This window comes from Gigantopelta aegis, chromosome 4 (assembly GCF_016097555.1).
Source record: "Gigantopelta aegis isolate Gae_Host chromosome 4, Gae_host_genome, whole genome shotgun sequence".
NCBI classification, from domain to species: domain Eukaryota; kingdom Metazoa; phylum Mollusca; class Gastropoda; order Neomphalida; family Peltospiridae; genus Gigantopelta; species Gigantopelta aegis.
This window is the reverse complement of record NC_054702.1, coordinates 49,724,183-49,737,799: the sequence shown is the minus strand read 5'-3', so window position 1 is coordinate 49,737,799 and position 13,617 is coordinate 49,724,183. Positions and strand designations below refer to the sequence as shown.

At 36.7% G+C, this 13,617-nt stretch overlaps 1 protein-coding gene across 3 annotated transcripts in view; it reads left to right on the top strand.

Annotated features, from left to right (window-relative positions):
• Positions 1-13,617, top strand: part of LOC121370659 (serine-protein kinase ATM-like) — a 99,562-nt gene that overhangs the window by 66,496 nt on the left and 19,449 nt on the right. For all 3 annotated transcript variants that reach the window (XR_005957713.1, XM_041496046.1, XM_041496045.1), the window contains exons 40-47: positions 292-394; positions 791-942; positions 1,372-1,473; positions 2,162-2,278; positions 8,234-8,444; positions 9,365-9,523; positions 12,191-12,313; positions 12,780-12,979. Coding sequence is in view for 2 of the 3 variants with exons in the window: in XM_041496046.1 (XP_041351980.1) it covers positions 292-394; positions 791-942; positions 1,372-1,473; positions 2,162-2,278; positions 8,234-8,444; positions 9,365-9,523; positions 12,191-12,313; positions 12,780-12,979 (1,167 nt within the window). In the remaining variant the exon portion in view is untranslated. The remainder of the gene's footprint in view (positions 1-291; positions 395-790; positions 943-1,371; positions 1,474-2,161; positions 2,279-8,233; positions 8,445-9,364; positions 9,524-12,190; positions 12,314-12,779; positions 12,980-13,617) is intronic.

Genomic DNA, 13,617 nt, shown 5'->3' with positions numbered 1-13,617 from the left:
AAAAATGTATCAAATATATACTGCATGAACTCCCAAATTGGTGTACTTTTTTTATATCCCATCAAACATATTACAAAATACTCTCAATGTTTCGTTGCTGGCTTCCTCTGAGGATTGCAAGTCTCAGTAACTATGTAATGTCCATTCTGGTATGCTTAGAAATGACCGTTTGAACAATAGTTACTGAGAATTGCAATCCCCTGAGGAAGGCATCGAGAAGCTGCCAAAACGTTTGGAGTATTTTGTGATGCGTTTGATGAGATATTGAAAATGTTTTTTATTTGCAACTAGAGTGAAAACCTATCTGCATGAAAACAAATGGGAAAAAGCTGTGATCACTTACGACATTGAGATGAAAAATGCTGCACTTTCCCATCAGCTTGGACTTTTACAGGTAAACATGAAAATAACTAAGTTCTTGTTTTGTTCTGTTTGTTCCTTCTGGTAGTTTAAACCCCTCACAAAACCCCAAATAAACAGTAACCTTTTGACATATTTTGTAAATTTGATTTTGTTAACCTTTAGTTTTGTTAGATCTTTGAAGATATCATTATTGTTTACATAATAGAATGTAAATATTATATATGTTTGGTTTGTGTGAATATGTAAAAACAAATCTTTGTTATTAAAAAAATAAATGGTGATGCTTTTCACAGCAGCAGGTTTCTTCTTTTAATTTAATGTTTTGCACTAGGTACTTAGATTATATTGATATGGATACATGTATTAGGTTATTGGACAGTCAAACCCATGTGCATTTCTTTGAAGATCTGGATTACTGTTTTTCCAGACAATACAGAACTTTGGGGCCGAGAGCATGCTTGAGTTGTGTCTACAAGGTATATCTACTGCAAGCCAACAAAACATGTCTCCTGAGGTTCAGGAACTGCAGTACGAGGCTGCCTGGAGAGCAGGACAGTGGAATCTGAATATTCCTTCTAGGTAATGGAGGAAGTTTAAATTTGTTTGTGTCAAATATGATGGATATTTCGCTGAGTTACGTGTACATGATTGTGCAACAAGTGTGATATAACATTGCAGACTTCATGAGGTGAATGAATAAGAGAAAAAGAGAGACAGACAGACAGAGAGAGACACAGAGAGAGAGAGAGAGAGAGAGAGAGAGAGAGAGAGAGAGAGAGAGAGAGAGAGAGAATGGGGGGAGGAGTGTTGTGATCTTGATTCTTAAAAACAAAAAAGAAAGAAGTACTTGATCATGTGACCAGATACTTAAACAAACATGTACGGTTAACAACTATTTTTGATTTGGCTGGTGGATATTTCAGTATTATATTTTTTATGAAAAGAGAGATCAGGAAAGTGTTTTAAAATAAAAACCTGTTGTTCATTTGACTTTTTCTTTTACTTCAGACTGGATTCTGGAATGGGTTTTCACCAAGCCTTGTACTGTGCATTGGATGCATTGAAAGATGGACAGATGTCTCTTTCTAAGATAGCAGTAAATACGGCTCGGTAAATTAAAAAATAGAAAAACAGATTATATAGTATTGTCGTAGTAGATTCTTTACAATTTGTGAGGTAGGACATAGCCTAGTGATAAAGTGCTTGTTTGATGCGAGGACGGTCTAGGATTGATCCTAAACAGTGGGCCCATTAGGCTATTTCTCATTCCAGCCAGTGCTCCACATCTGGTGTAGCAACTCCCAGGGTACTATCCTATCTGTGGGATGGACCATATAAAAGATTCCTTGCAACTAATTGAAAAATTAATGTGTTACGTCCCTAAGACTACATGTTAAAATTACCAAATGTTTGACATCTGATAGCTGATGATTAATAAGCAAATTATATGTCTCTTTGGAAAATTAGTTTTAAACAAACTTTGTTCTAATTAACCTGACCTCATAACTTCAAACAACTCTGTCTTGGGTAATACCCAGGGTGACAGTTATATTTATATCACTTTAAAGTACAGTTTTCACCTCGTGTTATGCCATACAATAAATAAAAAGGGTTGTTTGATAGAATACACTGAAATACCTTTTACTCTCAACCTTGTTTGTTTCATGTATTTTCAACCAGCTTAGAAAAATACGAATATAAATTTTATTGGAATAAAACATGAATAATTCATGCTATTTTATAGATTTGTCATATTTTAATATTGTATTATAATTTATGATTGTTTTTATGTGTTCAGATTAAGTGTTTTGAAAAGTGGTGACGTCAATTTGGAGAGTTGTCGCAGCATATATCCTGTACTGTGTAAACTGCACTGCCTGGCGCAGGTTGATGACGTGTTGGCAGTCACTCGGAGGTAAGTAGTCTGAAAGATCTTCACTCTTTTATCATCTATTACATAACAGTCTCTTACTATTTGCTTGACCGAATAACTAAAATGGAAGTGGAAAACAGTAACTTTATGAAATTGTCACGACCTGGCAACTAAAAAGACCACCAACAACCAAACACTTTTCACACGCTTTATTTACATTCAGTCTTATTTAATAAAATACACATATCACCATTCAGCCTACATCTATCACACTTTTTTAGTCCTTTCACACACACATGCACAACATATTAATATTTACACTACTAGATTTAAAAATGTACACTACACCACTACATCCCCCAAATAAATATCAAAATAAAATATCAATGTTAAACACAGCTCAGATAAGCACATGGCAAGGTATATATGAATAACAAACAATATGGCAGTTTGTCTATAGGACATGTCGGTGAATGAACCACATATATTCACATGTTGGATGCTATCATCCACACCGATGATGATGTCACTGTTATCCAAACAACAACTAAGTAGCCACCAAGTTGTCATCCTCTATGACGACGGTTAAGGTGTTGTCGTCCTCGCAACAACATTATCCCCATGATAACAGTTAAGGTATTGTCATCACAACAATGTTGTCATTCCCATAATGACAGTTAAAAGTATTGTCATCACAACAATGTTGTCATCCCCACGATGACGGTTAAGGTATTGTCATCACAACAATATTGTCATTCCCACGATGATCGTTAAGGTATTGTCATCACAACAATGTTGTCATTCCCACGATGACGGTTAAGGTACTGTCGTCACAACAATGTTGTCATTCCCACGATGACGATTATGGTATTGTCGTCACAACAATGTTGTCATTCCCACGATGACGGTTAAGGTATTGTCGTCACAACAATGTTGTCATTCCCACGATGACGGTTATGGTATTGTCGTCACAACAATGTTGTCATTCCCACGATGACTGTTAAGGTATTGTGATCACAACGATGTTGTCATCCCCATGATGCCTGTTAAGGTATTGTCATCACAACAATGTTGTGATCCCCACAATGACAGGTATGGTATTGTCATCACAACAATGTCATCCCCACGATGACAGTTATGGTATTGTCATCACAATGATGTTGTCATCCCCATGATGATGGTTATGGTATTGTCATCACAACAATGTTGTCATCCCCACGATGACAGTTATGGTATTGTTATCACAATGATGTTGTTATCCCCATGATGACGATTATGGTATTGTCATAACAACCATGTTGTCATTCCCACGATGACAGTTATGGTATTGTCATCACAACAATGTTGTCATCCCCACGATGACAGTTATGGTATTGTCATCACAACGATGTTGTCATCCCAACAGTGATAATTATGGTATTGTCATCACAACCATGTTGTCATTCCCACGAAGGTTACGGTATTATCAGAATAATGATGTCATCCCCATGATGACGGTTGAGGTATTGTCATCAGAATGATGTTGTCATTCCCACAATGACGGTTAAGGTAGTGTCATCATAACAATGTTTTCATCCCCACGATGACGGTTAAGGCATTGTCATGATGATGATGTCATCCCCACGATGACAGTTAAGGGCCTGTTACACGATACGATAGAATCAGACCGAGTCACTCGCACAAGTCAATCGGACCAATTGAATCGGACGTGTTGCCACACGGTACTTGTCAATCGTATGGAACGTGACATCTTTGAAAAACATTCTTGCTGTAACCATGGTAAACAATGTCGGCGTTCACTAGTATCAGTTCTGACAGTGAAGAGGAAACCATGAATACGCAAAAACACTGAACACGACAAATATGCCGAACATACATGATATTTAATAAATACATTATTTGGCTTGTGTTGGGTGTAAAAAAAAAAGAAGTTTCATCTGAGCAAAAAATGTATGCACTTTTATCTCATCTAAGTACCACTGTCTTAATTAGCCTTGTGCTTGAAACGTGAGGGGTACCAGTGGGAAAAAAGTACTCAAATTTTGTGTAGAACTAGGGTAGTCATAGACACTATCCATTATCTCTGAAATGAGCAGCTTCACCCTCAATTTTTTCTGATTCACTTTAAAAGTGAGGGATGGTAGTATTTATATCTGTGATGTTTATGTCGATTGATGGCAGTTAAGGTGTTGTCATCATGACGATGTTGTCATTCCCACAACAACGGTTAATTGTCATCATGATGTTGTTGTCATTCTCACGACGATGGTTAAGGTGTTATCCTCATGACAACAGTTATGATGTCATCATCTTTAACCCTTTGAACCCTATCATCCTTTACCCTATTACCTTTCCACCCTGGCCATCCTAATCAGAAGTTGGATTTATATATATGAATTAGCATAAGCAGCCAGAACTTGGTTGTTTATAATAACAATTATTTGAAATTTTGACAAAACATTGACAGATGAGGTACGGGTATTTTCTCCCTATTATTACAAAAAATATCAGGTAATACAGGTAAGTTGATTACAGGTAAGCAGGAGAAATTAACTATAATCAATAAAACAAACAATATCATTCTGCAAACTATTATTATTGAACAATATATGTTATACAACTGAGGTTTATAAAAAACAGGTTGTCAGTTATTATACTTACATCACACGATTTACACGTATAGGTACCTAATTACAGGTAATCCTACAAATGTCAACTCAAATAGATTTGAAATGGAATGTGCAGTATGCTCTGCTATAATGTCCAAACCACATCAACATGATTTCACAGGTAGGTTCATTTCCAGTATTCCTTTAGGGTGTGATATGCACGAAAACAATTGTTGACACCTGTCCCAACACATAGAAACACCTGACAGGTAGGACACCAGAAAACAGTTTTTTTCTTTGATGGCAAGTCCTTGTATAACAGTCCAGGATTTTTCAGTTTTGCACGCTTGTGCTTTTCATTGCACACTACACACACGTTGTTTCCTGTAGCATGGTCTGCTCGCTCCACAATATGAACAGGTGTTTGCTCGTTGTTACACAGTCGAGTATCCTGTGCAGGTGTCAAATCTCGACTGGGTGCTGCGGATCGGCGAAATGTACCAATCAAGTCTTGACACAAGTTCTCAATAAACATGTGAAATGTTATTGTTCTGCGACCAGCTTGTTCATGGGGGTTGACACAATTCTCTTGAATGTAGGCATTGAATGCTGTCCACATGAAAAATTTCACTTTCAATCTGCGTGGCCACCTGTAATGATGTCGACACTTTTGTAGCCGCGTCATTTGGTTGTTTTTGTCCGTTCCAACCATGAATTCCTTGTATGATTTCACAATTTGAGGGCAGTCGACTGGTATGCGTTTATGTTCATGAGCATCATACCTTGGTACGTGAACATTGGGCACATTGATATGTTTTGAAAACAAAAAGTAGATTGGTTTCTTGTCACACCAAACCAGTGCTGCAACACTTCCGTCAAAAATTAACTGTGTCTGTCCTCTGGCCATTTTTTTGTTGATCAACATCTTTGGGAAATTCTTCCTATTAGTTTGTATCGTCCCACAGAGATTGATGTTATGCTCCTTGATAAGATATTTACACAAAATCACTGATGTGTAAAATCGATCAGTATAAAAATAGTAGTTCTGTCCCCGGTAATGAGAACTAAGTTGGACACACAAGTTACCTGTCGCACCAAGTTCAGGGATGTAGTTCTCATCAGGGTCTTTCTTGCCTGTATATATTTCCGCGTCGACAATATATCCAGACTTTCCTTCACACAGCAAGAAGGTTTTTATGCCCCACTTGATGGGTTTGTCTTTGATATATTGTCGAATCGACAGCGAATTCTTAGAAGGTATCATTCCTTCATCAAGTGACAACTCGCATTCTGGAACATAGAATTTCCTGAATTGTTTGATGAGGTATTCGAATAAAGGCCTACATTTGTACATTTTGTCAGATTTATCTATGTCGGTTCCCTGCTCATCCACACAATGAAGAAATGTCCAAATTGCCAGAAAGCGGTCCCGGGTAAAAATACTAGCAAAACTAGGGGTAGGCGAGAGCAAGTTATTTTTCTTTTTCCGATATTGTTCATAACGATCTTTATAAACAAGCATCTCCATGGCAATTCTACATCCAAAGAAAGCCTTCATTTCTGGGACAGTTACAGGACAAAAAGACTGCATAATAATTTGTAGGCTTTGATAACTTGACATAGTTGGCCTGTCTGTTTGTTTCTGTTACAAGTAAAGTCCAAATTTCCTCTGACCAAAACATTTTTAAAAAATCAACAGGCGTACTATCTTTATTTATGTTCAAAGGGATGTTCTGGGGGCCCGGTGTTTTGTTTGGATTGAAAACAGGTTCCACAAAACTATCAACTTGTTTATTCCATTCTGGAGGTGGTGTCGCTGGTACAAATGGGACAGGCCCACGCCTCGCTCTGGTCGGTTGTTGTTTACAGGTATTTACGTTGACTGGACAGGTGAATCATTTTCTGAACTACTGCTAGATTCGTGACATTCTGGTACACTATTTTGATCACTTTAGACACAAAATCATCATTGTGATTGTAGTTTACTTGTCCAGGTTCTTTGTCTGAGTCGCTATCAAATAATATACGAGCCGCCTGCATTGCGGTGAATGTTTGTTTCATTATATTGGCCAAAAACTATTCAAATGTTCGCGTATTTTTGTCAAAAATGGACGTTCGCTTGTTTGTAAAGGAAGTACATATATGCACACAGGAAGCTGATGTAAAACAAATTACCGATTGGTTGGTTGGTTGCCACGGAAATGTCAACAAATACAGAGACAAGTCACAAACTGATATATCGGTATGACGGGTTATCGAGTTACTCGTTCATCCCGCAATATCGGTATGACGGGTTCAAAGGGTTAACGACGAGGTCTGTCACACTGGCCAATGACGTCACACTGGTCGATGAATGGGCTCATGCACCTCACCTCTTAGGCTTCTGACCAACACTGAAATTATACAACCTCTATCACCAAGTGTCATAAACTCAATAAAATATACATTATGTCTAAATATACAAAATTTATTATAACATGTACAATCCAACATTATAAATATTTTACACAATGTTACCACACCTTTAACTACTAACATTACCTTTCAACAAAAGTTAATTTTTACAAAATAGATAAATGTCTACTCATGGCTATATACAACCCATATAGCTTAACCCTTTGTCAAGAACCAAAAATTCACTCCGATCTAATGTGATGTATATGGCTATAATCCAGATCTTATGCAGTGCACACACCTATACTCTGCACGTACTTTTATGGTCTGAACTAAACAAGCTCATTTCTAATTGGCTAGCTTATGTCTGCAATGCAGTAAGACTACCTTGTGCGATACACACGTGCAATATATCCTTACCAAACAACGATACATCCGTGCCACTATAAAATATACATATTATGCACAGCTGAAATACAAGTAAACCTATGTAAGCAGATACTAAAATACAATTCTACAAGCTATATACAACATACTAACATTGACTTGTGACAGAAATAAATGATTTACATTTGCTAATGGAATCATGTCTTTCATAGGATGTTTTGTGTTCTTACTGGAAAGTTATTGATGCTTGCAACACAGTGTAAAAATAGCAAACATTATAAGTCCCTAAACTCCAATTAGCTTGTTATGTCAAACAGAATGTTCTATCATTACAGTTAGTGAATAGGTTTAAAAACATCTGTATTTATGTTTTTAGAAAGTTTTCACTAATAGAAATGAAAGCTAAACAATATGCTTTTGATTGATCAGGTAGATGTTGGAAGTAAATTAATTTAGTATTTATAAAGTAGATGATAACTTGTTGTAATATCCACCTTTTGAAATTATAGGTTTTTTAGTTTTTTGTAAAATTTTTAAGATAACTAATTTGTTAGGGAGAGTAGTTTGATAACATTGACAAGACTAATTGGTAGTATAATATTTACAGAAAAGATGGCCACTTGTTGGATATAGTGGAGAAATGGAACAGTGAGAAGCTGGTAACTAACGACTTTGAGTTCCTTCATCCTGTGTTAAATATCCGATGTTCCCTGATTAAACTGCTGATGAGGAAATGCCAGGACAAGGGACTCCAGGCCGGTCTGTCAGACCATCTGCACACACTGGCACAGCTGGCTAGGGATTCCGGCAGATACCAGGTATTGGCTTTACGGCAGTGTTTATTCACTGGTGTGCTGTAACATACGAATGTGCTGTGGTACCAACTAAGGTGTCGCTAGGAAACCTTGGTTTCTTAGATTCGATTGATTTTTTTAACTGTGATTGTAGATGTAGAAAAAGGAAGGAAGGAAATGTTTTATTTCACGATGCACTCAACACATTTTATTTACGGTTATATGACATCAGACATATGGTTAAGGACCACACAGATATTGAGAGAGGAAATCCGCTGTCGCCACTTCATGGGCTGCTCTTTTCCATAAGCAGCAAGGGATCTTTTATATGCACCATCCCACCATACCACGGCCTTTGTTAGACCAGTTGTGGAGCACTGGCTGGAACGAGAAATAGCCCAGTGGGTCCACCCATGGGGATCGATCCTAGACCGACTGTGCATCAAGCCCCTGTAGAAAAAGAAAACCCCTAACAATATTAAATCTTTCATGTTTTAAATAATAAACTTCAACTTATATTATGTATTTTCTTTATTTTGATATTTTGTTACAAGCCTTACTTTTAATTAGTTGACGCTGCTGTAACTGATATACTGTGAGACATATTGTGATACTTGAAACCCATATTGCCATATATTGTAATGCAAAATTCTTATAATATACCCATTCCTACACCGCAGTTTCACATTTTATATTAATTAGGACTCCTCAAAGTCTGTCAGTTGGGCTATCTAGATTTCACAATGTTTTTACCATTTTAAGTTATATATATTTTGGAGAAGGAAAACAAATGTTGACAATACTCCAGTATATCTGTAGCTTTTAAATGTGTAACATACTGGTTCATTTGGTTTAATTGGAGTAAGGTCATAGTAATATTTAAGTCTGTCATATCTCTGTGAAGGATATGTTCAGACAGTGAAATTGTTGACCTGTTTGAACAGGTATCCGAACGGTGCATCTCTGATCTGAAGGACAGTGTGGGCTCAGACAGTGAGAACAAGCTGCGTGTTGACCTGGAGGAAGCAGAGTTATATTGGGCCAGAGCAGAGCACAACATTGCTAAACATCTGATGAAAACACTCATTTCTAATTTGGAAAAGGTATCTCTTATTTTCATATGATGGTTGATTGGTTTAGTTAATTTGGAAAAGGTATGACATATTTTAAAGGTATGACTGTTGATTTGTTTAGTTAGTACATGACTTGAGGTATGTGTCTAATCCATTTGTTTTTCACTAACAAGAAAATATATTTCAATCGATCAATTCAATGTGAATATTAGAGATAAGCTTCGAAATTTAAAAGGGAACAAAATAATAGTGTTAATGGTGTGTCACATTTTGTTCAAATGCTTAATCATATGTAATTTGTTTTACCTAAACAAAATGCAACAGAGTAAGACTTACAAAACGTAAAATTCTTGCAAATTGATTAAATAATATAATTGCCCAATTCTGCTTCCACTAGAGAAAAACGTGACTGTTTTCCGATTTGCTAACATATATCAGTGCTGCAAATGTAGTTTTATTGGTTACACATTAGCGAAACCAATAAAATAGTAATTGTAACAGTGAAATCATAACAAATTGAAAAACATGATAGTGTTATCACTATTATAATTTTAATATACATACTGTATTGTTCCTATTTGTAGCGCCCCCTATGATCACGAGAAATGTATCATGAAACGGTACCCGTAAAATAGTAAAACTGGCTTACCTGACTGCTGACTTGCAAGGATTATAATCGGTAAACAAATAAAATCCAAACAGGTGAAGCACTACGACACTAGTATGGGTGAACAGTATGTCACACATGTCGTTTATCAAATGTATGTCGCTGTTATCCCCACGCAGAATGAACGCACGACACTCCGTTAACGATGTTCAAAACCGGAAGTACAAACATACCGGTAGGTATTTACACCGACACCGTAACACCATTTAAAAAACGGGTAAATGATAACTTTAACTAAACTGCAAACTGCAAACTGGAGTCAAATGTCAACAATTTCACTGGTGGAGTGACTCGGCGGCAAAGCTTTTGATGTCTCAGCGAGCCAGACGCATTGACAGTTTGATACGAGGATTTTTCACACGTATTACGAAACGTGTTCTAGTACTCTAATTAGCGCGCCCCCTTTGTGTTTTGCATCGCACATGGGCGCTACAAATAGGAACAATACGGTATTATATATTTTGTTTAAAAAACTGCAAATTACAATTAATTTTTAATGTAGGACAGCTTAAATGCACAGAACCTAGTTTTAACCCGTAAAAATTGGACACTAAGTTTAGTTCATTTACAAACCTGTAACTCATTTGAATAAAGTTACAATAGAGTGAAATAAGAGTCTGTGACATTAAAACAGGAAATATCCTTAAAAATAGACAGGCACTCTAATCAATAAGCCGCGACTTCTCAAACGCATGTGAGTTTTTAAAAATAGACAGGCACTCTAATCAATAAGCCGCTACTTCTCAAACGCATGTGAGTTTTTAAAAATAGACAGGCACTCTAATCAATAAGCCGCTACTTCTCAAACGCATGTGAGTTTTTAAAAATAGACAGGCACTCTAATCAATAAGCCGCTACTTCTCAAACGCATGTGAGTTTTTAAAAATAGACAGGCACTCTAATCAATAAGCCGCTACTTCTCAAACGCATGTGAGTTTTTAAAATTAGACAGGCACTCTAATCAATAAGCCGCTACTTCTCAAACGCATGTGAGTTTTTAAAAATAGACAGGCACTCTAATCAATAAGCCGCTACTTCTCAAACACATGTGAGTTTTTAAAAATATAAAACACTTCGGTTCTACGGAAATCTACGGATAATCTAAACAATAAAATATAAGTAATGTTTCATTTCAAAGTAAAATTTGTTTTATTTAACGACGCCACTAGAGCACATTGATTTTTTTTTCTTATCATCGGCTATTAATTGGGATGTCAAACATATGGTAATTCTGACACTGTTTTTAGAGGAAACCAGCTGTCGCCACATAGGCTACTCTTTTATGACAGACAGTAAGGGATCTTTTATTTGCACTTCCCACAGGCAGGATAGCACAAACCATGGCCTTTGTTGAACCAGTTATGGATAACTGGTCGGTGCAAGTGGTTTACACCTACTCATTGAGCCTTGCGGAGCACTCACTCAGGGTTTGGAGTCGGTATCTGGATTTAAAAAGTCCCATGCATCGACTGGGATCCGAACCCAGTACCTACCAGCCTGTAGACCGATGGCCTAACCACAACGCCACCGAGGCCGGTGATCATAAACGGCTCTAATAATGTTTAAAAACTGAGGTCTGTCCCTTTAAATCATGGATTTACATGTTGTATTTGATAGATTATCAAAAACAAGTCATTATTACTAAAGATAGGCTTTAACAGTTATGTGATTTGATTTTTCTTTGGCAAACTAATTTTGAAAGTAAGCATTAGCTCCCTCTTTTTCTTTTGATGAACCATGCCAAAATTACTTCAAGGAATTTGTGCCGATTTTTACTTTTTTACTTAATCCTACGGGATTCAATAGCACCAAAAATACCCCCTTTCTCCCATACATCTCAACCCTTTTCCTGTCCTGGATGGAGAAGCCGGGCCGACACCTGCATCCATGACAGGCATCCACAACAATAGCTTGTTCTGAATATGCACATTAAACACTATGACCTGACCTGTCCTGATTTCTCTTTTGTCTTTATGCTGCAAAGTTGTGAAGGAAAAATAAAGATTGTATATTTGTTTGTAACATTTCAGCTTCATGATGAGAGCTTTGAAGCAGTTCGTTTGTTGCCAGTAGCCTTGGGAACCTACGGAAACTGGCTGGCAGAAACACGCTCGGAAAATCCAAGTGTGATCATGGACAACTATCTACAGAGGGTGTGTTATCATTAATTTGGATGTTCCACTCTGATTAATGTTTAATTAAGCACCATAATGGCTGTTATGAATAATTGGAATGGTTCATTATGGATGATCAAAGGCCTTCAGATTTTTCCACAATTCCATTTTTTAGCACTACCCAGAAATTATTCCTCTTGTTGGTTTTTGATGAGAAGCCAAAAATTGCCACTATTTTTGCCCCAGTGTTTTAGTCCCAGGTAATTTTTATCCAGTGCATAAAAGGGGAATTACTTAACAAATTAGGTGATGAGAAATTTGACCTTAAAGTGAATTAAAATTAAGATATTTGATTATTTTAATGAAATATAAATGTTTCATTTGATTTTCTTCTGTTAAAACATTTACACAATACTTTAGTTTTCTTTATAGGTTTGCATGTTCATAGCCCTATATTGCAGAATGTTTTATCAGAAAGGACACAAATTGTTATTTTGATATGCAGGCTGTGGATTTATTAGAGGTAATATCTGCCAGTGACGACTTGGCTCTAGAGGCGTACGTGTCTTTGGCTCAGTTTGTTGATGCCCAGTATCAGAACATTGTTAACTACATGAAGTCGAGCACGTATGAAGCTAAAAGAGCACTCATGAAGAAAGCCAAAAAGGATGCCAAGAAATACAAGACACTTGTTAACAACAATGAGTAAGTTGAACATTCAAGTCTGTTAATGATGGCGAGTTATACATTAAATTCAAGTCTGTTAATGACAGCGAGTATGTTGAGTTGTATGTTGGGGTCTGTTATTAATAGCAAATAAGTTGAGTCATCTATAAGATACAACAATGTTAATGACTGCTGGATATGTTGCCTCATACAGGCTGTTATTTTATCCAAAGTAATACATTTTATTAGCAGTTCTGTTTTCGGTTTTGTCTATATTATCCAGGCATGTGTACTGACGGGGGTTTTGGTGGTGTTGGTGGGTTTGTAAAACCCCTACTCCAAGCAGATTTTCTTTTCTTAATGTACTTTCTGGGGAAGCATGATCCAAGCCCCCTTCTCTAAACTTTGCTCCCCGCAGTCTAGACCCATCCTACACAATTTCCTGCACATGCCTGGTGTCAAGTTAAATGTCGATAGATTTGCTTTTATATTACAGTCAGACCTCGTTACAATGACCATCGTTAAATTAAAGGATTAACTTCGAGCAATCAAGTCTACTAGTTTTATGACATTTTGTAAACGAAGTACATGTAGGTACCAAATAATTAAATTGACTCTGAATGTGCTTTGATTAATAATAATATAATAATTTATTTAATGATGGCCTGTGATCCATC